Here is a 26375-nt window from a genome sequence, read left to right as displayed (position 1 = left end):
CCGAGCTCGTCTGGTCACTTAAGACCGCACCCCGACGTCTCGGGCCATCCCGACGAATCGGGGCATCCCGTTGTGGCAGGGCATCCCAATATATTGGGGCATCCTGACGTCTCAGGGCATCCCGACGGATCGGGGCATCCCGACGTCTCGGGGCATCCTGACCGTGGTCAGGGTAGGAGAACGAGCCGAGCTCGTCTGGTCAGAGAGGACCGCAACTCATAGTCGGGGAGCACGAGCCGAGCTCGACGGTGGAAGCCGATGGAGAACGAGCCGAGCTCGTCTGGTCACTTAAGACCGCACCCCGACGTCTCGGGCCATCCCGACGAATCGGGGCATCCCGTTGTGGCAGGGCATCCCAATATATTGGGGCATCCTGACGTCTCAGGGCATCCTGACCGTGGTCAGGGTAGGAGAACGAGCCGAGCTCGTTGGCTAACCTGAAAATAGATAAAATATTGAATTTATTTGAAGCCAAAGTGGCGTCCTGTACCTTTTGGAGATATTTTGATAGCTCTCGAGCTTCGAAGTCCCTCAGGACTTGGTTCGGCACCGGCCTTCTTTGGCTTGATTTTTTAGGTGTTTTGCGCTCGGGTTTCTGAGCTCGGTCTGCATGAGCTCGGTGGGGGCTTCAGTGATGGCGACGCTCTGAAAGGGGAGCAATGTCGCGGGCGCCGTCCCAAGGACTTACGCCCGTAAGGAGGGAGTACATGCTGGTTTCTTGCTTGCTGCCGGAAGACAGAAGACTTGGAAGGATAATGGGATTTAATGGGGTTGTACCCTTTGTCACAAAGGCTTACAATCCCATTTTAAAGCTCCATAACTCTCCTTCTCCAGACCTCAGCTTTTATTTCTCTTTCCCCCCAACTCGTTGATGTGAGACTTGGACTACTACTTCTCACTGGTTGCCCCCACATACGTCATTGCAGCGGGAGCCATGCCTGATTCGAGATGGCTCGGGAGTCAGGAGAAAGTTTCTTCCTCTGCTTAACATGATTCCGTGAAGGCGGCACAGGAGGGGCCTCCACTTGTTACAGGCTTTGGGCTGCAAATAGCTAGCGCTTGGACTTGCTGCACAAGCGCATCGAAGTGCTCGAGTTGGACTTGTGGAACTTGATCTACCGGAGATCTTGATGGTGAATTTTGGACTGAGCGTTTGGGACTTGGAGCATGATACTCGAAGGGGAAACCCGCTTGTAGGGGGCTCCGGTTGAACTGGAGCCGGAGGAGGCGGTGCCGTTGGGATGCCCCTGGGTTGCAAGCTTTGGACAGCGGTAGCCAGGGCCTGCACCTGTTGTACCAGGTCATCGAACTGCTCCGGCCGAACTTGATGAACTGACTCGGTCGGAGGTGATGGGTTTCGGACGGAACGCTCCGGGCTAGGTGGAGGACGTCGAGAGGCATTGGAAGCCCCTTTGCTTCTTAGCTTCATGGCAGCGAACTCGGGCCCTTCCTCTAACGCCAACTGTTGCTGGAAATTGGACTCGGGGGCCGCCGCGAAGCCGGGGAAGGAGGGGCTTCCGCCGCAGGGGCGGCGATCGACGGTGCGCCGACTGGTGGCGTCCTCCTGGAGGGGCAGAGCTCCGCCGCCGGGAGGGTGGTCGACGGTGCGCCGGCTGGTGGCGTCCTCCTGGAGGGGCAGAGCTCCGCCGTTGGAAGGGTGGTCGACGGTGCGCCGGCTGGTGGCGTCCTCCACTGTGGGGTGCGAGTCCTGCAGGAAGAACCGGTGGCCGGGCTCCCCGGCGCCGGCCCTCCGATGCCTAAGTCAGAGGGGGCCAATATGTGGAGAGAGCAGGGAAGAGAGTATGTGGAGAAGACAAAGAGAATATTGTGTTCAATTGTGTCTGTGCTGTTTTCTTCCTTTTTCCCCCGGTCTAGGAGAGTTCTCTCCAGCTCCGGGTTTTTCCTCTTGTTTTTGGTCCCCCCTCCCTTTTTCCCCCAGGTTTCCTTTTATAGGAGGATTTTTGTTCCCTGGGAGGTGACAGGAGGTTTGTCCTGTTTTGTAATAATTGGGCACGATTTGGCCCATTAATGGCGCATTGGAGAACGGGACCGGATCAGACCGGAATCAGGGAGTTGTCACGGTCGATCGGACCTGTTGGAGTGGTTGAACCGCCGGCTGTGGTGGGCCTGGGGTCCGTGGATGGTAAGTGCATTTATTACCGAATGAACCGGCGGTCAGGGAGAGCCATACGTTCTGATGGTTCAGTGATCCGGAGATCGTCTTGGGCCGTGTTCATTAAATGACTGAGTGCATCGGAGACTTGAGAGAGTCTCGGGCATTAATGGCAGGTCGTACCGAATACCTGCGAAGATCTTATGCCTTGATGGCTTGGAGATAGTGGCAGGTTATAGTGGAGTTGTCAGGTCCCTTAGAGGGTTAGGTGGAAATTGGATATTTGGCTAAGGCATGGGCTTGGCCTGCTGTGCTCGGCCTTCTGGTCTCGGCTCTCTGGTCTCGGCTCTCTGGTCTCGGCCTTCTGGTCTCGGCTCTTTGGTCTCGGCTCTCTGGTCTATGAGCTCGAGAGCGGAAGAGCCCGATCACTTAGGATGAGCTCGAGAGCGGAAGAGCCCGATCACTTAGGATGAGCTCGAGCTTGCTGATGGATTTGGGTGCTATAATTACATTTGTGGGGTGGTCCATTTTTCCACCAACAATCTCTATACGAGAGAGTGATAAGAAACAATAGTTCTATATTATATAAAAAAAAAGAGCGTTGAAAAATAATAGTCCTACGATCTTAGTGATGATTTTATCGTTATTCCTGGCAGGGATAGGGTCCCGAAGGGAAAGACAAGATCCTATCAAACAAATGCCAAAGGTACTTTAATCTGAGAATCATAAAAATATCGGATAGATGGAGGACCTCAGTGACGGCTTTATTGACGGGGATTGGATACTGAAGGGAACGAGTGCCAGGAGTATTTTAGGCCACGGTAACGAAGATGGCATTATATTAATAACTCAGTAACTCAAGATATGCAATTAAAAATTTTTGAGCTATAGAGATCTAAGGAAAACTGGGATAAAGTCGAGGAGTTGAAATAACAATTGTTTTTCTAAATAAAATGTATAAAATTAGATCAAAGTTCTTAACTTAGTAACTTGCTCCAGGAATACTTTGCAAAATAATCTTTAACAATGTGTGCAATAAGAATACTTCAAAAATGCTTCCCAACACGTCACAGAAATCCTTCATATAAAACCTAGAGAACTCAAATAAGGACATTGTTGATCATATAGTTAAAATAAAATTTTCTGAAACCAAATTTTGCCCTGTCCAATGTCTACCCTCGCTCGGATAACATGGAAATAACTAACTAAAATAAGAATAGAATAACAACTAGGAATATGATTCTAATTTAATGAGAACTCACAATGAACCGCCAACATGAACAACAGTAAATCAGTGAAGAATCAAACAAGAGAAACTTAAAACAATATGACAAAAAAATTACATTAAAAAACGTAAAGCATTAATCATATTAAGCCTTGTTCTTCTTGGGCTTGAAGCAAATTAAGCTGTGGCCAAGAACAAAATCCATGGACCTTTTCCCGTCAACTTGAAACAATAATAAACACTCACGTCACCTTGCAAAAATATACAGCTCATTAGATTATTTGTTCTCCAATTCTCCACCAACAAACATTGTGACACTAGCTGCTCACCTCATGGGGAAAAAGAGGGGAAAAAAAGAAATGAGGGGGAGGAGTCTTTGTTTAACTTTAACCAGAGTTGCAGAAAGCCAATTGGGAGCAACTAGACCCAAAAGCTAGCACTGCTACTATTCAGGAGAGAAGCTCCTTGCAGGCAGTGATATCTGCTGCCTGTGAACCTAATAATGCCTGACCAGATGGGCTTGCTTCTATACTTTTCATCACTGCATCAAACATTGCTGACTGGAACCTGCTATCTTCTACTTTCTTCAAGATCTCCTCCACTACTTTGAAACCCAATCCACCAGCCAAAATCAGCTTTCCGATGACTTCGCCAAAACAAGTAGGTGCTTTTGGTAAGTCTATACCTATATCATCCAGCATTGATCCATAAAGCAAGCACCCAGTCCCCAAGTCTTTTGGTGTAATAACCTCCTTGACAAACAAAAACTCGAGGAGCCTGACAACCGAATTGATGCAATTTGGGCCTTTGTCTAGAGCAAGATTGATGGCTTCTTTAACAACCTCAGGATAGTACTCAGGACTCTTCAACTCCTCAACACATTGCAATGCTTCATCAAGTATGCAGACATGGAAGTACTCCTCCAGAAGAGCAATTGTTTTCTTGTGCAGCACGTTAAGGTTGAGTTTTGGAGCACCAACCATCTTCTCAGTTATTGGAGCAGCACTAGGAGGCACCACACTCAGAGGCTTCAATGGCCCTAAAGTTTGTCCTGGTGTGTTCACCGCACCAGGAACAAGATTAGATGGACGGGATAGCAGCCCACCGCTGCCACCCTGCAACAATGCACTAGTCTTACCGGTTAACAGGCTCCCGCTGCCCTGGGGAAGTAGCTTAGCATTGATGGGTGATGGCTTGCCAACCAAGGAACTCTCATCGCGAAAAGCATCACTTTTCGACGTGGATTTGGAACGTGGAACTTCCCAATTATCCGTATCTAACCCAGGCATTCCAGGCATCTTTCTTGTTCCAGGCATTCCAGGCATCATACCCCCAGTACCAGGTCGGTTGATAGGGAAGGCTCCAGGGCGAAGGCCTCCATGAGCACTTCCACTGCGACCATTTCTCATGTTTGCAGTTGCTCCTGGACGCAATCCAAGATTCTTTTCTGCCTCAGTGTGGATTTCGGTTATGGTCTTTGCTTTCACCTGCAAAACCACAAGGAAGCAGAGAAAATCCAAGAAAATCAATCAGAACTAGACATACTTTCAATCAGCTCTGCAAACTAGAATCAGTCAGAAGATCAAGTATTCTGTAATTGTCTTTATACCAGTAAACCAATCTTGGATTTTAACTTCAAGCTAGGCTAAATTTCCAAAGATTACTTTTGTGTTAAAATTGATGGATTTGGAAAACTAACCTCTTCACGTCGAGGCACCCAGTTGTTGGCACGCAAATCAAGAACATCACGAACCATGAACCTCAACCGTGGTGCAAGCTGGGGGTTTGTCATCAGCTCCTTCAACCGGTTGAAATAGGTATCACTAAAACGACGGGACTTTGGGCTTTTATCCAGCTGCTTACCAATGGTATTGAATAACTGACAGATTGCCTCAACATTTTCCTCAGCGGGGCATGACTTACCATCATGTCCCAGTAGCTCCTGTTTGCACTAGCTGTATTAGGCATTTTTATCCAAGTAAAAAGAGGTCTTCAGACGTTCAAAATAATCAATAACAGGGCAAAGAATATGCATATTAACCTGAACAATATGATGAACTATTTTCTCTGGCACCATTTTTTGCTTTAAAAGCTCCCCAATCAGGCGGATGTTCCCAAGGGTGCGGAGCTTCACTAGTCTTTCTTTATCCCTGCGTTCCATTTCTTGACCTGGGCCAGTCAACTTTCTAACCTCAGTCCTCAGATTGTCAGCACCTTCAAAGGCCTCCTGACAATTGTTTAAGAGTATTCGCTTGAACGTGATCTCCTTTCCACCAGGTTCTTCAGGAGGAAATGGTGGAAGCTTCTCACTGAGATCAGAACACAGTTGAGCATACATGGGGCAAAAGGTAGGTTCCAAAACCGCTTTTTCAAATATGAGCATGATAACATCCTGCAACATTAGTTTGTTCAACAGATAAATTTTGCAACTGGAACCCAACAATACCATATCATATTTTTCATTAAAATTAAAAAGGTTATTAAATTGTAAAAAAAACCATTGCTACCTTTAAAATATCAGGTGTGGTGATTCCTGCATCAATCAGTTGGCCCTTGAGAACATCAAATTTCTCTGGTGTCAATTTGTTTAGTATACTGTATAAAAAAATGATAATATGTATTACATTGATGCAGAGTGATTCAATTGCATAATATCATAGCAATTAAATAAAGGAAAACCAAAAAGAAGAGGCAAATAGAAAGGGAATAAATTTGGGTAAGTAATAATTGAAATATCTATCAGCGTTTTCAGAGACTAAAAGCTGATCAATATTTCCCAGCAGGCTAAACTAAGCATTCAGATTCATTACCCCTTCACCGCTTTCAGAACCCGTTCTTTGTCAGATAGATTGCCCCGTCTGGCAGACCATGGCACTTCAGCCTTGAGTAGTACAGGAGCAGGTCCTGCCTGATAGATCACAAGAACAGCATCAACTGTCAGAAAAAATAAAGACCTGAGGACTTAAATTAACAAAACAAAAAAAGTAAAACACATAAATTGGTCATGACCCATATTTCACATTAAAAAAAAATCAGAATAAAAATGCTCTAAGGTGACAAAAGGAGGTAAAGCCATTTGCTGGTCACAGGTAAGCTTCATGCACTAAAAACAAACAGAATTCCAGATTCCAACTTATCATCAAATTTTTGAGCCACAAATGACTACCAGTTGAAGTCGGAATACGGATCAATGCTGTGTACAAGAAACTCAATAAGATAGCAGACATACTTACAGAGAAGAAAACACGAAGCAAGTCCAAAATTGCTCATGTAAGCCATTATAAAGAAGAACAAAATTACAGAACCTAATAATTGTATGACAGTAAGGTGTTGACAACAGAAAATTTCCTTAAAAAAATTTGTGGGATCACCAAGAATGATGCCAGTATAAATTGAGTCAAAGAAGTGTTTTCTTAAAAAATATGGTGATATCACCATGAATGATGCCAGTATAAATCACATCGAGGCAGTGTTTTTCCCTTTCTACTATGTTGCTTGACTTGTAATTTTTTAAACATTAAAAAAAAGAAATCCCAGAAACTCACAGCTTCAAAATATATAAAAAAGAATATCCTATTATGAAAAATAAAATAAGTTTTGTGACTGCTTTCAAAGTTCCCACAATATTATCTCAAGCACTTCTTTTGTGGATAGCAAGCACTTCAGAATTCTGACTTATGTAAAACTAAACACTGAACTACCACAAATAGCTAAAAACAATTTCAGCAGTGCTGCAGAGCAATTAAGTATCTCCTCATTAAGTTTCTTGTCCATGGTCAGAATATTTGTCTTTGTCCTCTTTAAGTTTCTTCAAGCAACAAACTATTACAAACCTAATTTGCAGTTAGGAAATCTCGGTAATATATTGACTAAAAGAATAGCAAAATAAAGTGTAACAAAACTCAAGGCATGTAACAGCTCTCTCTAACAAATCAAGGCATGAACTTCTCAGCAAACTTAGCCACATCAAGGACTTAATACCTTCCCATTAATGCCTTCCCATAAACAGAAGCTATTTTCCATCTAAGAAAGTAGTTCTTGTGTTGCTAAAAGATAAATGAAGCACATCCATCTTAGATTCACAATATTTATTACTTCCATCTTAGATTCGCTAGGAATATTGAGAAGTTGATTACCACAGGTACTAAAGGTCAAAATCCCCTGGACTCTCTCTTTGAGTCTCTTTATTTCATTAAAACAATATTCACCGCAAGAGAACTTCTTTCAAAAGATCTCTCTCCCTTGTCTCTACCAAATTAAAAGTCCAATTCTGATGGGAGTTTCCTAAATAAATTGGTTTCAAACTGGATGAAATTAGCCACAGGCCATAAATAATAAAAAGTTAGGATATCCACAGAAAAATAATAAAATAGTATAAAATGATGCTAGAATATTATACCTTAAGGTTTTTTCTTTCAACAATTATACTATATTGAATGCTTCTGATTTCAAAGAAAATGTTTTAATGTAAATTCTGAATGCAAATGGTCGCTTATAATTTGTCATGATGATACATGAACTTAGCATGACTGATATAGACAGAATGATGTATCTAGGCTGCTGAAATGGAACTAAGATCAGTCTGCCCAGGCTTACACTGGCAGTATGACCGACTGTACAAAATTATTTCCACTTCATTTCAATAGTAATCAAGTTGCTTCAGACCTTGCAGTGAAGGAAGTGTGAACTGTTTAAAGAGAATGGATCTCAGTTGATCTTTAAGCCTGTGTGCAAATTTCCTGCATGTTTTCTTTCACACGAACTGATTCAATGCGAGTAGCTCAAATGATGCAAATGGTTTAGTAATTACATAATTTTATATGTAACAAAGCACCATGATATTTTTCTTGAAACCCCATGTCATGATTCAAAACAATACAGTAAATAACGTGTCTCCAATTGGAAGACACATAAAAATAAGGGAAAAATATTCAACTAGCAGAACAAATAGACTTACAGGGAAAACGATGAATTGAAATAAATAAATGCAAAACAAAGCTAGCAAAGATGTACACATATCAACTTAAATGAAGCAAAGAAAATGTCTACATGGGCATCACATGATAACAACTATTTTTCTAAGTGATAAAGCTTGAAACAATGTGTAAAGAAAAGTTTAAAACAAGATGTAAAGTCACATGACTCAAAACAGGTAGGATTGAAATAACTTATGGCTACATTAGTCAAAAATGAACTAGTCTTATCCCATCTGGTTTGGCTTTATAAATTATGCACAGAGACAAATTTCTACATCCATCATGGACTAAGAAGAAAAGAATGTACATATAATACAAAGCAACAAACTAGGCCACCCCCAACCCCCAGAAGGCAGGGGAGGGGGGTTAACTGGTGGTTTCAAAGGATAAGAAAGGAACAGGGAAAGCAATCGAGAGGAAGAAATTAAGATGTTAGTAATTACCACTTGGCCAGAAGATACTTGAACTCTTGAAGAAAAGTGAGAGCTCAATTGGTCCTGCCCATCAAATTGTTCTGGTTGTCTTGTGTTGGGTGGATATGACTCCTTATTATCACGAATCTTATCCCAAGACCGCTCCTCTCCAGCTGAGGACAGTTGTCCCAATCGGCCACGCCAATCACGATTGTCTGGCTCGGAATAACGAATATGTGATTGACCTTGCAGCTAAGAGATGAAAGAAAATATCAGAAAGAGAATAAATAATAAAAGCACATAGTAAAACAATTATTTCTATGTAAAATGATGCGAGCATTATGCTTTCCAAAGGCTTCCCTTTGTAAAGATTTGCATATGGTACATGTAATAGGCATTGCAGGATATCAAAAGAGCCAAAATACTCTCCAGCAAAATTCAGTCCAGGTACATAGAGGGGACATTCATATCAAATATTTCCATTTGGATGACACATGCACATTCAAAGGATAAGACCTCAAAGATCTTACATTTGCATCAGCACGAACCCAACTTTGATCTTCACCATGAAGTTCTGCCTCAATCTCTTGCTTGATTTTCAAGATATCTTCAGATGCATGAACTGCCTGTCATAAGGCAACAGCAACTAAACCAAGGATATATAAAGATAACAAGATACTAGATTACAAAACATATGAATGATGCACAAGAAGCATCCAAAAAGAATGCCTAGTTAAGACATCAGAAATTTTCTTGGCATCAGAAATTTCCGTCGCAGCTGATAGGCGTCCTAGTGGTGGCAAAATATTGGAAAACTGAATGAACACACCATGAAATTTTTTATAAGAATAATAATCAAATGATCATCTGCCCAAAAATTAGCAGGGAAGTTTCATCTCTGAAAAGGTTTTTACATTACAAACTTTAAGGTAAAGCTCCCATTTATCCCCTCCTAAGCAACAGCAAGGGAAATTATCAAGCTGCTTTTCAGGTAACCTGCCATGAAACATTTTGGGCATGTAATGTTTCTATTATGGACCTCATCAAGAAAAAAGAATGTCCCTCAAATAGCCTTTATTTTATATTTAAATATAAAATCGCTCATCCTTTAAAGGTGATTGGAGAGGTTTAAATCTTTGGATTTTGACTCATGCTAGCACAAAAAATCTAAAATCGGTTTCATCAGATAAAAGCATAGTGACCACAAACAAAATATCTCCCATAAAATATTGGTTAAGTGTAGCTCAAACAGTCTTGCTCAATTTTTATTTGTCAGCTGTTGCTCAATGCTTTTACTTTCATTTATTAAAAGACTTTTTCCCATTAACTCCGTTCATTGGATTTTCAGCAATAATTACTATGAGAAACATAGTTTTTTGAGGTTTTACTGAGGAACCAACTTAAAAGGAACAGTGACAAAGGTAAACTTTCTTGATAAAGGAAAGCAATGAATACTCAAAGCTGACCAGCTTGAAGCAGGAGATCAGAACAGATAAATAGTCCACAAACTCATTAGTGTACCTCTCGTAGTTGTAAGAGTTGGTCCCTTGAATAACGAATTCGCTCACGAGCCTCAAAGCGTGAATCTCCAGTCTGCAGCAGAATCATCAAAATCAGCTCATAAAAATCCAAGATAGCATCTTGAATACAATACATCGAAGGAAGCAAAACTACAGAAGATTTCTCACAGCATAAACCACCAAAACTCATCAAGAGCAAAGAATTTTTTTTACAAGTTCTTATGGGCCACAAAGCTTCAATCTGACAGTAGAATATAATGCTATCATGGAATAATGGATCCTAAGTTATTCAAATGAACCAGACAAGCTGGGATAGATATCCGTTATGTAATTATTTATCCAGATAAATAAATATACCTCCACTCCTGGAGTTTTTTTTTTTTTGAACATATACCTAGCAGCTTAAACCATTTAATTATCATGTAAAAATGCATTTAAACAAATAAAGAGAAACCGATGATGACAATCTCAAAATGACAGAACTCGTATGTAATTGTTCATTTAAATGTATAAATACATCATGATATTTCATGATTTTCTATCTTTTGAAACTATATGCAATGATCTTCTAAAATTCAATTTTTGGTTACGCAAAGAAATTTCATATTATCCCTATAATCACAAAATTGCAACTTCTACTCCAAATAAAATTTCCAAAGTCACATTTTCTTATTTTTATCATCTTATGTTCCTTATTTTGTCAACCTTTTCCCTTTACAAATGAAACACCTTCTAATAATAAATCTCTACTTTAAATTTCAAATGCTCTAAATCTAGGAAAAGAAGAAAATTGCAGTATTGTATACAAAATTTGCAATATGGCAAAACCATAATAAAAGCCCTTTTCTATGGTAATTGTTATTACTTACTTTTTCGTATCCATGTAAAGAAAAATTCTTATTTTTTCTTGTACTATTATTGATTCTTACAACAATATAGATCAAGAATCTCTATTTCAAAGTTCCTCTCTAGATTCTAGCTTTATACACCATCTTGGACAAGAAGCTCCGACTCTTAATATCTTGCTTACAGGTCTCATTGCAATACCTTACGCCATAAAACTTCAATATTTTGATAATCTCCTGTTTGTTCTTTTTCTTACATCCATTATTGCAAGTCTTGTCACTTCTTGTTGTCTCACTGTAAGTCGGATGCCCGAACTGCACTTCATCTAGAAGTGTGCAGTTCTGGGTGTTTGTTTTGACATTAGTAACTCTAAAATGGCGCAATGAGGCTCCCAGTTCAGTAAAACTGCCAAACTTCACATCCACTTTGGGTGATATGAAGTCAATATCCATAAGTTTAAGCAGCACATTTAATGCCCTCAAACTCGCTCCCTCTTTACATATAGACCAGTATAGCTCACTTGGGCTATAAGTATCATTAATAATAGTTTTAGTGCCCAAAAAATTGCTTTTCTTGTGGAACTAATGTTCTCAAAGCTAAAGTTCTCAGAACTCGAGTCAACGAATTAAAATTCAGACACTTCTAATGCTTACTTTGAAATAAAGACATCATTATCAGACGATGGGAAAAAGAGTCAAAAGGAAGTGACAGAGGGTCCACAACTCCCTATTACATTGAGATGGAAGGTGAGAGTTAAAGAAGAGATCTCAATGAAAGGATATGGTGTCTCCTTTTGGCTTAAAAAGTTGGTGTATAATTTTAAGAAAAAGACTGATCAATAGGATCAGATTAACATCCATTCTACACACACGCACACACTCTCATGCACACAAGTGCAGATGGGAAGCAAAGGGAACTCTTCATGCTTATAAAAATCAACTTAATGCATATCATTACTATTTGCAGAAGTGGCTTTTTTTGTCCTTTTTTTTTTTTTTTGTGGTGGTGTTTGTGGGGGGGGGGGGGGGGGGGCGTACAACATCTGGCTTCTTTATAGATGGAGAAATGCATCACTTCTGCACAATTTAACTTTATGACAGATATTATACTTAACTTTATACAAACATAACTTTATTACTTGCCACGAATATACAGATTATAGCTCATATGCCAACTAATCAAAATTCCTTTAAAAAAATTCTAACATTCAAATACCTGATGCTATGAGTCCCTAAACATACGAACAGTTAGTTGGATATTTTAATTGCATAACCAAGTTGATTCCTCGTATATTTATTAGATGCGAGAATTTTTGCAGATAAAGTTTCAAGAAGAGGATCATCCTGATAAAATCATCCATCGTATAAGGACCGTATCAAAGAACTTCTTCGCTCCCTAGCACTAATCACACTTCATTAAACAATCAAAAGGAGTTTATTTTTCACGACCAAATAGAGAATAGATAATCAGGAAACAATTTCGAAAATATATCTTTCATCTTCTTAGAAGCCTCGGAGAGAGGGCGAGATTAGGAAAAAAAACTAAAAAAGAAAAAAATTAAAAGAACACAACGAAACGCAACTCAAGATTTCACTTCTAAACCCTATCATGACCTATCAAGGACCCATCTTTCCCAAGAAATCAACTCCACTCGAGATCAAAGATATCAGACTAAGCACCAACAAACCCGTCGGAGCAATCCAAGAATCTAACAGACCGACCAAAACCCTAGCTCCCACATGATCAGTACGTACTCCCGAAGGGAGAGCAAAGGAAGCCAACTTTGGCCGACGCGAAGAAACCCTAGATCCGGGGAAGAGGGGTGCTTACCTTGCCGGTGGCAGCGATGCCATGGGGGCGTAAGAAGGGGAGGTCGAAGGGCGAGGAGGAGCTCAGGGACGATGACCCTCCAGCGGACGCGGCGAAGGCGGGGGAGTCGAAGCGAGGAACGAGGAGTCTGCCGCCTCGGTTGCCGCCGCCACCCGGCCTCAAGCTAATGACCGTCTGATCTGACTGCATACCTCGATCGATCCACTCTCTCGGCCCTGATGGGATCGCGTCAACCGTCCGATCGAATCGCGGTACACTTCCGCGAACGGCAAGGAAGAGAAGCCTTCGGCGGAGCCCTCTCTCCCTATGGAAGAACAAGGCGGAAAGGGGGAAGGGGGTGGGGGAAGAGCTTTTCTTACGTCTGAGCGGTGGGATTTTAGGGTTTCGATGAGGGTATTTTGGGTATTTTGGCGTATAACGCCGAAGAGGCTACGCAAGTTGCTCACCTTGGTCTCAACCCTGCGATGGGTAGTTCTAAATACACCCCCCCGATTGCTCAGGACACCCCCCAAAAACCAAAAAAAAAATACCCAAACTAACCTTTAGTGTAATTACCAAATTGCCCTTGAAATTTTCTCAGTACACCCCCCTTCCTCCTCCTCCATCTCCTCCTCCGTTTCGTTTTGAAAAGGAAAAAAAAAACCACCCCTCAAACCCCCCTTAAACCCCTCGATCCATTTACATCGTTTAGGCGATCTTTGAAGGAGATTTAAGCCCCATTCGAAGCATGGACAAGCAACTAGTGATTTGGGACGAAGAATCGGCCGCAAAGGTACGTGTTCCACCTTGTTTCGAAAGTTTTTTTTTTTCACGGTTCGTGCTCCGTTCGGCACTGGATCGCCGAACAAAAGGCTTCTGTTCGGCTGCATAGTGCCGAACAGAAGCCTTCTGTTCGGCAACGCTCTACCGAACAGAAGGCTTCTGTTCGGCTGCACAGTGCCGAACATAAGGCTTCTGTCCGGCACACTGCAGCCGAACAGAAGGCTTCTGTTCGGCACTCTGCAGCCGAACAGAAGCCTTCTCGTGCCAAATCGCGTGCCGTGCTGAATTTTGTGCCGAACAGATCCTCTGATTCATTAATTCTTGATGATAAATTATTTTATATGTAGGGCTATGCTACAACCGAATCTAGTATAATTGGATCAGAATTTGTACTGGATTACACAAGCGAATTTACAACTTACGAGGTATTATAATATATTGTGCAATTTTGTATTAGTTTAGCGAGCTATTTTTACAACTGTGTACTTACATAAATTGTTTAATGTATAGATCTTCAAGAGTAGAGAGGACTTGTGTAATTGGTGTCGTGAAGCTGGGAGGCGAAATGGTTTTGTTGTTGTAATCAAATCATCCGATGCAGGTACCATTTCTAAGAAACCCAGAATTACGTTAGGTTGTGAGAGGGGTGGGACGTACCGAACCACAAAAGAAAAGCGAATAAAGACTGCCTGTGGGACAAAGAAGTGTGGATGCCCTTTTGCATTAAGAGGAAAGAAATTGGATACTGCGGATGATTGGATATTACTGGTCGTATGTGGAGTGCACAATCATCCCGCTGCAGAGAATCTGGAGGGGCACTCATATGCAGGGAGATTATCTGAGCAGGAGACGGAATTGTTAGTGGATATGTCGAAGAGTTTGGTTCGTCCAAAGGACATATTATCCACATTGAAGGAAAGAGATGCCCTCAATGTTACGACTATCAAGACTATCTACAATGTACGTCAACGGTTTAAGGTTGCAGAGAAAGCCGGGAGGTCTGAAATGCAACATCTATTAGGTAAATTATCAGAGGCTAAATATATTGAGTGGCATAGGAATTGTACTAATACGGATGTTGTGCATGACTTATTTTGGGCACACCCTGGCAGCATTGATTTGTTCCGTGCATTTCCCCGTGTGTTGATAATGGATTGCACGTACAAGACGAATAGGTATCGTCTTCCGCTCTTAGAGATTGTGGGGGTGACATCTACTGACATGACATTTTCAGTTGCTTTTGTATACTTAAATTCTGAGGGGGAAGAAAGCTATACTTGGGCATTAGAGAGATTGCGCAGTGTCATAGCTGATGATGTTTTGCCTGAGTTGATTGTTACAGATAGAGACTTGGCTTTGATGAATGCAATTCATAGAGTATTTCCTACTGCTAGACATTTATTATGTAGATGGCATATTAGTAGGAATGTTTTGGCCAAGTGCAAAAAAATTTTCGAATTGAAGGAGAAATGGGATAAATTTATTATGAGTTGGAATGTACTAGTGCTGTCCTCCACGGAAGACGAGTATAATGATCGCTGGAGTGCACTACAGAGAGAGTTCGGTACCTATCCAGATGCACTACAGTATGTGTCAGATACTTGGCTGAGCAAATACAAGGAAAGATTTGTTGCGGCGTGGACTGATACATGCAGGCACTACGGAAATGTGACGACAAATAGGTATCACAAATAAAGACTCATTTAAATTTAATTTGCCTCAATTCTTATATCTAACTTTCATTTGTTTACTAGGGTCGAGAGTGCACATGCAAAGCTCAAAAAGCAGCTTGGATCAAGCCAAGGAAGTTTCGAGTCATCTTGGACTAGAATACATGGATTGATTGAGTTGCAGCACAGCTCTGTTAAAGCCTCATTGGAGAAGAGTTTATTGGTAGTGCAGCACAACTTCAAGCCAGCTGAATTCAAAGAGTTGCGAGGTTTCATATCTATAAGTGCGTTAAATCATGTCCTCGCCCAATCGAAACGAGCCAATTCAGTTGGGTTTGATGATTCAAATTGTGGGTGCGCTATTCGACGCACACATGGTATACCATGTGCTCACCAGATTGCGCGGTACAGGGTGGAAGGTCGGCCCATTCCTCTCGACTGCATAGATCCTCATTGGAGGAAACTTGATATTCTGCCTACCCCCCCCGTGCAGCCAATTCAGTTGAGTTGTGATGCAGAGTTAGATTTGATTGCGCTACGATTCAAGAAGTTAGATGGGGCTTCTCAATTGCAGATGATCAAGAAGTTACGAGAGATTGCAAGTCCAGATAGTACACCTCTTTTAGAGCCTGCAAAACGGAAGACCGGTTCACGTGGGCGCGCTTCACTGAAGGTTGATACGTCTACTCGACGTGACCCGTCTGCGTTTGAGTTGGTTCTATCTGGACAGGATAGTTATTCACCTGGTGTTGAGAAAGTTACCATCCGCAATCCATCTACTCAGATTCAAAAGAGACGGCCCAAGCAAAAGGTAAGTACCAAATATTTATTTCCTTACAATAGGTATCACAACGTCTACGGGACGGTCCGTGCCGTGCCGGTATGTCATGTGCCGATACGGGACATGTCGGGACGTGCCGTGCCGAGATGTGCCGATACGGGACATGTCGGGACGTGCCGTGCCGAGATGTGCCGATACGGGATGTGCCGTGCCGAGATGTGCCGATACGGGATGTGCCGTGCCGAGATGTGCCGATACGGGACATGTTCTGCCATTGTTACATATTTTCTATCATTTGATATTATTTGCAGATTTTTCGTACTAGAGCCCAGTCACATACGCCCATTATCTATATTGATGCTATTCCTTCTGCCTTGAGACCATACATCCAGCATATCAAGGATGTAAAAGCTGATGGGAATTGCGGATTTAGGGCAATAGCTGACTTACTGGGATTTGGAGAAGATGACTGGGTGCGTGTTAGGAAGGATTTATTGCAAGAGTTGCAATGTCATTCGGACCACTATCGCACATTATATGGTGTGGAAGGGACGATTGCTGAGATCACTCATGCATTATCATATTATGATGATTGTCCACCATATGACAGATGGATGACTATGCCGGACATGGGTCATCTTATAGCATCCTGCTATAATGTTGTCCTATACCATCTCTCGTTGCAACAATGTCTGACCTTCCTACCTCTCCGTTCTGTGCCAGTACCTCTTCTATCCCGCAAAGATATCGCTATCGGATTCGTAAATGGAAATCATTTTGTTGAGGTACTACGTTCACAACACTTGCGAATATTTAATTTTGCTTATTTAATTTTGCTTATTTATAATTTTGTAGCTATTAATATTTTCTTATTTCTAATTTTGAAGGTGTTCTTGTTGCCGGGACATCCCGTTCCGCCAGTAGCGACCAATTGGCGAAAATATCATCTTCCTTGTGCTACCGGATGGGAAAATTCATATGAAGCACGGATTCAACAGTTCAAAGAGAGCATCTCACCTAATGTTATAATTAGCGAGACAGTAGAGTTAGATTGATTATTTATATATGTACAATTTTTGAAAGTTGTAAATTTTTTGGGGCTCTTAGAGTCATGTACTGTGAAACTCCATCATCAGCTGGGAATACATATGACGACTGTTGTTTCCGTTGAGATTTCAGATGTAAACAGAAACATACTTAAGAGCTGGTGGGAGCAAACAAATCAAACAGGGGAACTAATAGACCTTTCTGATGTACAAGAACTTAACGGTGACAAGCTTGAGCAGATGATTAACACATTTGTTGGAAAAGAGGGCTCTGTGATGTTCTTGGTTAAGAGGTTAATCGGCTGCCCTCTCCTTGCAAGGCCAGGTCTTGCCACTGGCACCCTCTTAGGCTTTGCTGCCTTTTTTGGAGGGGAACTTTGTCCAGGGTCAGCTTTGATTGGAACAACATTTGGAGGTACCTCAGGGGGAGGTGGAGGTAGAACATCAGTCGTATCAGATTCAGGGTCAAACCCCCCACGGGACTCCATCTCCTCAGGGGGAGGTGGAGGCAAGACAGTAGAGTTAGATTGATTGTTTATATATGTACAATTTTTGAAACTCCATCATCAATATAAATCAAAAAATATCTGTCTTCGCATTGTTAGATTGATTGTTATATGCACTGTTATATTTATGTAAAATAGAACGGGCCAGGCTTTACAAAGATTACACGTAAATGTACCAAAAATATATATTTTTCATTAATATCAAAGGCTTTACAAAGATTACAAAGGCTCCATCATCAATCCCTATGACGCCATCGTCGACGCGTGTACTGTTGTACGTCCGAATGAGAGGGTCCTGGATCCAAATGAGAGGGTGCTGTACTCGGGCCAGGCTCATCACCCAGAAGTACCTGATGCATCTGAGAAATAGCATCATATAGGTGCCCGGCACCTAGTGACGTAGCCTCTGAGGGACCCATCCGTACAATGTCGGTACTGATACCGAGTGCAGCTGCATTACGCCGCCGGTGCATGTCAGCATCATCATGACCTCCCCTAGCTCCAGAATGAGTACTCGAGCGCAGATGAGGAGGCTGAACTGCAACGTGCGTGATACGGAGATACCACTCCATGTATCCCGGTACGCTGTCTGATGGCCGGGTAACTGGGTGGCTCCTGCTCGCCTGGCTCAGCACGTGGTCCTCCCACCGCTCCCAAAGCTGATCCATATAGGAGTAATGTATCCGGTACGAGCCTGCTGTGGAACCTCTGTTGGCTCGCGTAGGGGCTAGTGGCGCTCGAGGGATGGTCTGAATACGACCAAACTGTCTAAGAACCCTTTCTGGATGATAGGGTTCTACGATATCAAGGCACTTGATGGAGCCACTAAAAAATGCGACGGGTATATATGGGTGATCTCCCCGAAGCCGATGATGGGGATCCCAAATAACCTGTAAAACAAAAGGTCCATTTCAGTTTTATACTATATCGCATATTAAATGTACTGACAAACACAAGCAAATGGTAATATGATACGTACCTCATCGATGCTCAAAAGGTCCAATGACTCACGTAGAACCACTAAATGGTCCATCGTGGTACGGGATGGAGTACCGGGCATCCAGCGGTGCACGCGGGGACTGGCATCAGTATACTCGAGCGACGGGTGAGGACTGAGTGCTGGAAAATGCTCATAAATCCATGCCTGCAGAAGCGTCATATAACCACTGATCTGTCTCACTGATGACCTCGACGCAATCCCCAACTGCCGATACAAATATGCTAAGGCAGCTGTACCCCAGGCATATGTGCTCACCCTATCCAGATCCCGCAGTAAACACAGATACGCTATAGGCACCCTGGTCCCACTCTTATCAGCAAAGAGTGTGCAGCCTAACAAAAATAACAAATAGGCTCGTGCTGCACACTCTATCCTCTGCTGCCTGTCTCTATCAGATACAGAGTGAAACTGAGTCCTCAGCCACTCCATCCTCACAGACTGACCGCGCGATGACAGTACCTCCTGACGCGCGTCTCCAGCTGACACCCCCAACAACTCCACAAGTAGCTCCTCAGCATCCCGATCACTCATCCTCTCAGGAGAAACTGATACTGAGGAACCTGCGACAGGAATCCCTAAAATGGCGGATACATCATCCAACGTGATAGTGATCTCGCCAAATGGTATATGGAAGGTGTTCGTCTCGGGCTGCCATCTCTCTACGAAGCCCGAAATCAGAATCTTATCGATGAATCGATAAGAGCACTGTACTAACTCTACGAGGCCCGACTGCCTCAATAGTGCTCTGAACCTGGTATTTGGTTGGTTTGAAGACCACCACTTCCATTCACCAACCTTGGCAGTATGGTTCATGCACTTTAGTGGAGCTCGTTCCTGTAATATAAATGTATAATTACTACTACTTTATAAAACATCAATAAACAAAATATAATGCTATAACAAATAAACAATACCTGTTGCCTCCAGATGGAAGCTGCTATATGCGTCCTGAAACTGATCAGGACGGACTCATCCTCTGGACCTCCTGGACATGGTCCAACGGACTCATCGTCTTCGCCCCTAGCGGGCATATCATCATGCTCTGACTCAGGAGAGTCCGATGGCATATGAGCAGGCTCGGGAGAAGCAATCCTAGCACGACGTCTCCTAGCTGACGCCGTAGGTCTAACTCTGGCGGGACGGGGATCCATGTCTGAAAATATAGAAATTCAATGTTAGGCTATATCAAAGAAAATAATTCAATTGCATACATAAATGTTCGGCACAAAATTCAGCACGGCACGCACCAGAACCCTTCTGTTCGGCTGCACAGTGCCGAACAGAAGGCTTCTGTTCGGCTTCACAGAGCCGAACAGAAGGCTTCTGTTCGGCTGCACAGAGCCGAACAGAAGGCTTCTGTTCGGCTGCTCAGAGCCGGACAGAACCATTCTGTTCGGCACCGTGCAGCCGAACAGAAGGCTTCTGTTCGGCACCGTGCAGCCGAACAGAAGGCTTCTGTTCGGTTGAGTGTTGCCGAACAGAGGGCTTCTGTTCGGCACTGTTCAGCCGAACAGAACCCTTCTGTTCGGCGATCCAGTGCCGAACGGAGCACTGGAGGCGGGGGGGCGGGGAGCTACCTCGACGTGGTCGTGGAGGCGCCGGCGAGGTGCTCGTTGCTCGGGAGATGGCTGGGGAGGTGGTTCCGGGAGAATGCCGGCGACGAGAGGGAGAAGGGGAGAATGCCGGCGACGAGAGGGAGAAGGGGGAACGGGGGGGTTTTGGGCGAAGGAGAAGGGGGAGACGGAGGGGGTTTGGCCGCCGGCGAGGTGCTTGAGGTTCTTGAGGCGAAGTTTTTTGGGGGGAAGGGAGAAGCCGGCTGGAGTGGAGTTTTGGAGGGGAAGAGCGGGGTTGGGGGGGGGGGGGTTTGGGGGGTGTAGAGAGCAATTTAGGTGAGGGGGTGGGGAGGGTGAAGGGTAATTTAGGATTTTTCAATTTTTTAGGGGTGTCCTTAGCAAATGGGGGGGTGTAGAGAGTATTTAAATTTTTTTTAATTTTTGGGGGGTGTCCTGAGCAATCGGGGGGGTGTATTTAGAACTACCCCCCTGCGATGGATCCTCTTGGCCTTTGAAGAAGTTCTTGGACGGAATTAGGTAGGCTTCGGCTTTTGAGAGAATATCGGATGGTGCCATCGTGGAGTGCGTCCGCTGTGACGTTAGAGTCTCCAGCTCAGACCGAATCCGACTCGGATCTAGTTTTCGGGACGGTTAGGTGCCGGGAGCCAGGTTTTGAATGTTGTCTGCTGCGTCAGCCAAATTGAATCTCTTTTGACCAATAAATTTTTTATTAACACGTACCAGTTATACAAGGAAAGTTGACCATTAGATTCGGACACGAATCCTTGGCCCAATGGGTTGTCATGCCAATAATAAATTAAAATTGAACTTGCTTGCAAGAATTCTGTATAATTATTTTTTAGAGTAAATTTCTCCGACCCCCTCGACGTTTGGGGTAATTACAGGTTTTCATACTATGTTTGGGAAATATACATTTTATTACCTAACTTTTGCTATATGTATAACACATAACCTCCTTCAGTTATTTTCCTAACAAATAAGTTTGCTAACATCATTACTCTCTAATTTATCTGAGTCTTAAAATATCTTAGCTGATTTGGGGCAAGGTTAAAAGACCTGATTAGTCTTAAAAAACTATGGCTAAGTTACTTAATTTTGGATATTTTAGTCTTTTTAACATTGTCCAAAACCGGCTGATACTTTAAAACTTAAATAGGTTAGAGAGTGATGACTCCATTAACTTATTTAATGGAAAGGTAAAAGGATAGGGGCTATGTGTCATACACACAACAAAATGTTAGGTATTGGAATATATATTTCCCAAATGTTAGGTGCAATCTATAATTAGCCCAAACTTTAAGGAGGATCGGTATAATTTACTCTATTTTTTAATTTTAAAATTTTTAAATATCTATTTATAGTCGCAAGTCTGGTAGAGGTTCAAGACCTCATGCTTCATTCCAATTTCCGAACAAGGCTTAAGGTTTCAATCATAGTTCACAGCTTGAAATCATTGTTATATCAATGCATGAAAATTGAAGAGAATTTGATCATAGCTTTACAATGGTAATTATCTTAAATTTTATAACATGACTAAATCTATTGGCATCTTCGAATGGGATACCCATTACTTAAAAAAAATAAAGGTATGTTATCCAAAAAAATGAAAAAAAAGGAAAACTCCAATGAAAAAGGAAAAGACAGCGAGCAAAAAAAAATATATTCATAGGGGTTGATACAGTGAGAAGAGGGAAGAGCTATTTGATTACCGAGATTATACTTCAAATATTGACATATAAATAGAAGTAAACTGGAATCAAAAATTCTTTATTTGGTGAAGAAAATTCTTCCCAAAAAAACTTATGAACATGTCAAAATGCTCCCCATACAATGAATTAAATGCTATATATAGGACATGACCCCAACCTTGATTTGGCATTAACCTCGGTAAAAAATCACACTAGCTCCTAATAGGAATCGAGAATAAGAAAATATGTTAGAAATATAGAAATTTGACTAAAATTCGACACTATCTTCAATAAAAAACATTTAAAAAAATCCAACAAAGACATCTAAATCCTGTTTACTCGCACCCTTCTCATACAATGGAAGTAAAATCAAGTATTTATTTATCATAGTTTCACACTTGAATTTGTTGGCTATGCTGGACATCTAAATCCTGTTTACTCGCACCCTTCTCATACAATGGAAGTAAAATCAAGTATTTATTTATCATAGTTTCACACTTGAATTTGCTGGCTCTTGTAAAGAATAGCATAGCCAACAAATCATGATATGTGATCTATGCTGCATCAGGATTTTTAAATAAATATTATGAAAAAAATACATCTCACAACACCACCATGGTGAAGATTTAATGGTAAACCTATATAACATTTTTTTTTCTCTATTTAAAAAGAAAAGTTTGAAATGCACATTATCTTTAGTGTAATATGGCATCAATTTAAAATATCAGAACAGGAAATTGTATTGCCATACCTTTGGTAGATAGAAGATAAAATCCTCTTGGCTAAATAATAATGAGTCGAGTTCCCTTATTTGCAAATATATGTGACCAAGTCAATATCAATTATTATCAATTATTGCACTGCACAATTTCGACAACCACTAGATAGCCACAAACTGCCCACTTCTTATCCAAAGAAGTATGGTTGTAGAACTCTTTTTATAATAGCTTCCGACCTCCGAACTTTATCATGACCTAAATCATAATTTTTTAGCCATTTTTTTTTTCTTTTGATGTATCAATAGATATAGATATTAGAGGACAATGACTGTCTTTGATTTGACTTGCTCGTGTGGATATCGACTAAGGCCCTATTTAAGGAGCTGTTGGCAGTAGAGCTCTTGCAAGTAGAATTTTTGAAAGTAGCGCTTTTGTAAAAAGTTGTTTGCTATTTGGTAACGATATTTCTAAAGTGTTGTGACACTTTAACATGTATTTGGTAAACAAACTGAGAAAGTACTTTTAGTATGACAAAATAACTATAAAAGATATTGCATAATATTATACAATAGAGCATAATAAAATATAATATGTACTAATACATAAATATATGATATAGTAAAATATTACTGTAATGTAATATAATATTATTATAACATAGTAATATAATATTATATACTATAGCATAATAATTTAATATAATATTAAATTATTTAACATAGCATATCAATGTATTATGATATAATGTAATATAATATTATATTTATAGTATAATATAATAATAAATATATAAAATATTATAATTATTAGCATAAATTAATTTTTCATAATATAACATAATATTAAATTGTTTAACATAATATCTTAATGTATTATGATATAATGTAATATAATATTATATTTATAGTATAATACAATCATAAAGGTATAAAATATTTTAATTATTAGTGTAAATTAATTTTTTATTCTTTTGATGGCCATTTATCTCTGCAACAAATTTTCTTGCGGATTTTCAGAATTATAAATTTTTTTTGTGTAATTGTTATATTTTATCACAGATATTTTGATAAAAAAAATCAATTTCTGAACGGGCCTAAAAGTGCTTTTTCGGAAAGCTCCATTTTGGAGCTTCTTCTAAAAAGCTATTTTTAGCTTTTTAAAAAATCTAAAACAACTTTTCAAAATTTTTACCAAACACTTCTATTTAATCTAAAAGTACTTTTGGAGGGCCATAAAGTGTTTTTTGGTCCTCCAAAAGCTTCTCCAAATAGGGCCTAATATGATCAGAAAGGATGACAGAGAAAAGTTTAGGCTTGAACATTAAGCATCATGATAGGAAATGATAGTGAAAGTCACTATTTTTTTCGTTGCGTGATCACTGTTAGGCTCTTCAAAGAGTGATTCTCTTTTCTATCGCATTGCATTATCAATGCTACTTATATTCTCAACAATTCCTTTTTTTGTTTTCTTTTTCCTCAAATTTCCCTTTTGCAGTAGCAGCAAACTGTGCCATAGAAGATTAATACTTGTTTTATAATGATATACGCTCAATAATAGATCTTTCAAAAAATATATTTATTCAACTTTCTTAGCTATGTTATACTGCAGAAATAGCTACTTGATATCACCAATAAAAATGCTTCAGTAATTCAAGAATCTAACTCTAAGACCTCGATCAGCGGTATTGTTGTCTTCACATCGCTCCCTTAATGGCATCATGAAATATGCCGCATAATGAAGGCCAATGGTGCTGGACCGTTGAGTACCTAGTTTGAGTGATTTTTCCAAGTTACAGTCGAGTTGCCTTCTCCATGATATCAATGATAGGCATTTATTTTCTCATGAAAATCATAGAATAATGCACATGCCCAATGTTGCTGAAAGGATGTGATGTGATATGATATATATTTATTAGTTTGACCGAGGTTATGATCTTGGCAACCGCCCAAGGTTATAAGCTCGACATCAACTGAGCCACCAACCACGACAGTTGATTGAGTTGCTGATCTCAGCATTGACCAAGTAGCAGCAGCGAGCCTCTTATCTCCAATTCAAGGCATATTAAAGGCAGTTAAAAGCCCATTAAAGGTATGATTATGATCCCGTCATTTATGTGGCATGTTACGGGATAGTTCAGCTCGTTCTGCATGATTGAGTGATTATTGCATGTTCGCACAAGTTGAGATCCACGACTTGCAAAACGTGAGGGTCTTTGTCGAGCAATTAAGGCAAATTTCCACCTTCCTTGGCAATAGGCATTAACCCTCGCTATAATAATGCCCGGAGGGACTTTTAGATATGCTTTATTAAGCGCTCTCTCTCTCTCTCTCAGTCTACAATCTCTCAAATCTCCACTGTTTCTTCCAAAATTCCATTTCTATTTTTCGGTTGGATTGCACTCATCAAACTTCTTGTCTGGAGCTCAACAACCTAATCATTCCAGCTCATCTCTTTAGCTCGGAGCATGTCTGGCCTTGCCAACTTGGTGCCCCTCTGATCTCCTTGCGTTCAACTTGGTTTTTGGCAGCAATAGAATGCATTCTAATGAAAAAAAATAGAGCAATGCCACCAAGGTAGTAGCCTGGTGGTAAGGGGGCGATAATTCCGCCCAAGTTGCCCGGGTTCGAAACGCGCGGGCGTCGATTAAATTAGGGGACCGGATGCCCCACGCCCGGCTGGCTTGTTGGCGGTTATGCTTTCCTTCCACTTGTACCAAGGTGGCGCTGGGGTGACGTACCCACACGTGAGGCGGTGAACCCAGTGGGGTGAGCCCACGGGTCGGGGAAGGCACGCGAAAACCTGCGACCTGTATCGAACATTCCCTGATGGAAGGGGGGCCCAGTAATGGGGCTGCTACGCGGGTGGGCTGGTCCCTCCCCTCCCCTCCTATTTTTTGACCAAAAAAAAAAAAAAAAATAGAGCAATAACTGATTAACATAGAAAGGGATAAATGATCCGGAAAAAGCTTAGCCGGCACACCTAACATAGCTGACGTTATCTATGCGTACGCCATGCCAGCATCTGAAGACCTCAATTTGCTGCCGCACCTGATCTCTCACGAGTAGCCACCGCCTGTAGCTTCCAGAACACCAATCAACAAAAGCTTTTTTTTATCCCCAAACTACCCCCACTCTTTTTTATCCATTACAACTTCAACGGGAGTCCGTTCTGATACCATTTATAAGTTATAATAATACAAAATTTCACCCAAAATAGCTAGACAAAAAATATTATTTAGGTTCTTTGACTCCGTATGAGTATCCAAGATCTACCTAGTGAATAATCGATGTGGGACTAAACACGCTCGTATGAGCTCTCGCAACCGGCCTTAATATCATTCACATGATTAACGAGCCCACCACCGCCACCATCGCTTACAGAAGGCTAGCCGCAGTGGGAGCGCAACCAACCAGCCACCGTCGAGATCAACTCCATCTACGAAGGAATCGACTTCTACGCGACCCGGGCTCAATTCAAGGAGTCGAACATGAACCTATTCCGGCGATGCATGGAGCCGGTGGAGAAGGACCTTTCGGACTCCAAGATCGGAAAGGCCAGGTGCACGAAGTGGTGCTGGTTGGGGCCCTTGGGGGATCCACGCAAAGCCAGCCCAACTTTTAAGCAACTTAGGCGGTCGCCTAAGGCTCTGGCCCAAAGAAGGCCCACCGTAGGAAATACCTCAAAAACAAAATGGAAAGAAAAAGGC

At 41.6% G+C, this 26375-nt stretch overlaps 2 protein-coding genes across 2 annotated transcripts; one reads left to right on the top strand and one right to left on the bottom strand.

The window, feature by feature from the left end:
- Positions 1-3452: 3452 nt before the first annotated feature.
- Positions 3453-13393, bottom strand: LOC120106552 (eukaryotic translation initiation factor). Its single transcript, XM_089929055.1, has 9 exons — positions 12924-13393; positions 10249-10320; positions 9258-9353; positions 8758-8979; positions 6149-6246; positions 5846-5933; positions 5380-5730; positions 5038-5280; positions 3453-4825 (listed from the first exon to the last, which is right to left on the bottom strand). Exons 1-9 carry the CDS (start codon positions 13110-13112, stop codon positions 3788-3790), a joined length of 2397 nt encoding a protein of 798 aa, XP_089785181.1. The 5' UTR covers positions 13113-13393; the 3' UTR covers positions 3453-3787.
- A 73-nt stretch (positions 13394-13466) lies between these two features.
- LOC148703286 (protein FAR1-RELATED SEQUENCE 5-like) lies at positions 13467-17430 on the top strand. Its single transcript, XM_089929054.1, has 6 exons — positions 13467-13695; positions 14033-14110; positions 14196-15367; positions 15440-16166; positions 16448-16921; positions 17024-17430. Exons 1-6 carry the CDS (start codon positions 13651-13653, stop codon positions 17189-17191), a joined length of 2664 nt encoding a protein of 887 aa, XP_089785180.1. The 5' UTR covers positions 13467-13650; the 3' UTR covers positions 17192-17430.
- Positions 17431-26375: the final 8945 nt, after the last annotated feature.

This window comes from Phoenix dactylifera, chromosome 2 (assembly GCF_051530095.1).
Source record: "Phoenix dactylifera cultivar Ajwa chromosome 2, Ajwa_hap1_PhDact_Kaust_v1.1, whole genome shotgun sequence".
Taxonomy (NCBI): domain Eukaryota; kingdom Viridiplantae; phylum Streptophyta; class Magnoliopsida; order Arecales; family Arecaceae; genus Phoenix; species Phoenix dactylifera.
The sequence above is the reverse complement of the archived record's forward strand: the minus strand, read 5'-3'. Positions and strand labels throughout refer to the sequence as shown.

What these genes read in the sequence shown, in the direction of transcription:
- LOC148703286 (XM_089929054.1), top strand. Translation starts at nt 13,651, where the DNA reads ATGGACAAGCAACTAGTGATTTGGGACGAAGAATCGGCCGCAAAG. An exon ending in GCGAATTTACAACTTACGAG is followed by an intron (nt 14,111 to 14,195) that starts GTATTATAATAT and finishes TTTAATGTATAG; the next exon opens with ATCTTCAAGAGTAGAGAGGA. An exon ending in AGAGACGGCCCAAGCAAAAG is followed by an intron (nt 16,167 to 16,447) that starts GTAAGTACCAAA and finishes TATTATTTGCAG; the next exon opens with ATTTTTCGTACTAGAGCCCA.
- LOC120106552 (XM_089929055.1), bottom strand. Translation starts at nt 13,112, where the DNA reads ATGCAGTCAGATCAGACGGTCATTAGCTTGAGGCCGGGTGGCGGCGGC. An exon ending in AACTCTTACAACTACGAGAG is followed by an intron (nt 9,354 to 10,248) that starts GTACACTAATGA and finishes GCCTTATGACAG; the next exon opens with GCAGTTCATGCATCTGAAGA. An exon ending in GGGTGCCTCGACGTGAAGAG is followed by an intron (nt 4,826 to 5,037) that starts GTTAGTTTTCCA and finishes GTGGTTTTGCAG; the next exon opens with GTGAAAGCAAAGACCATAAC.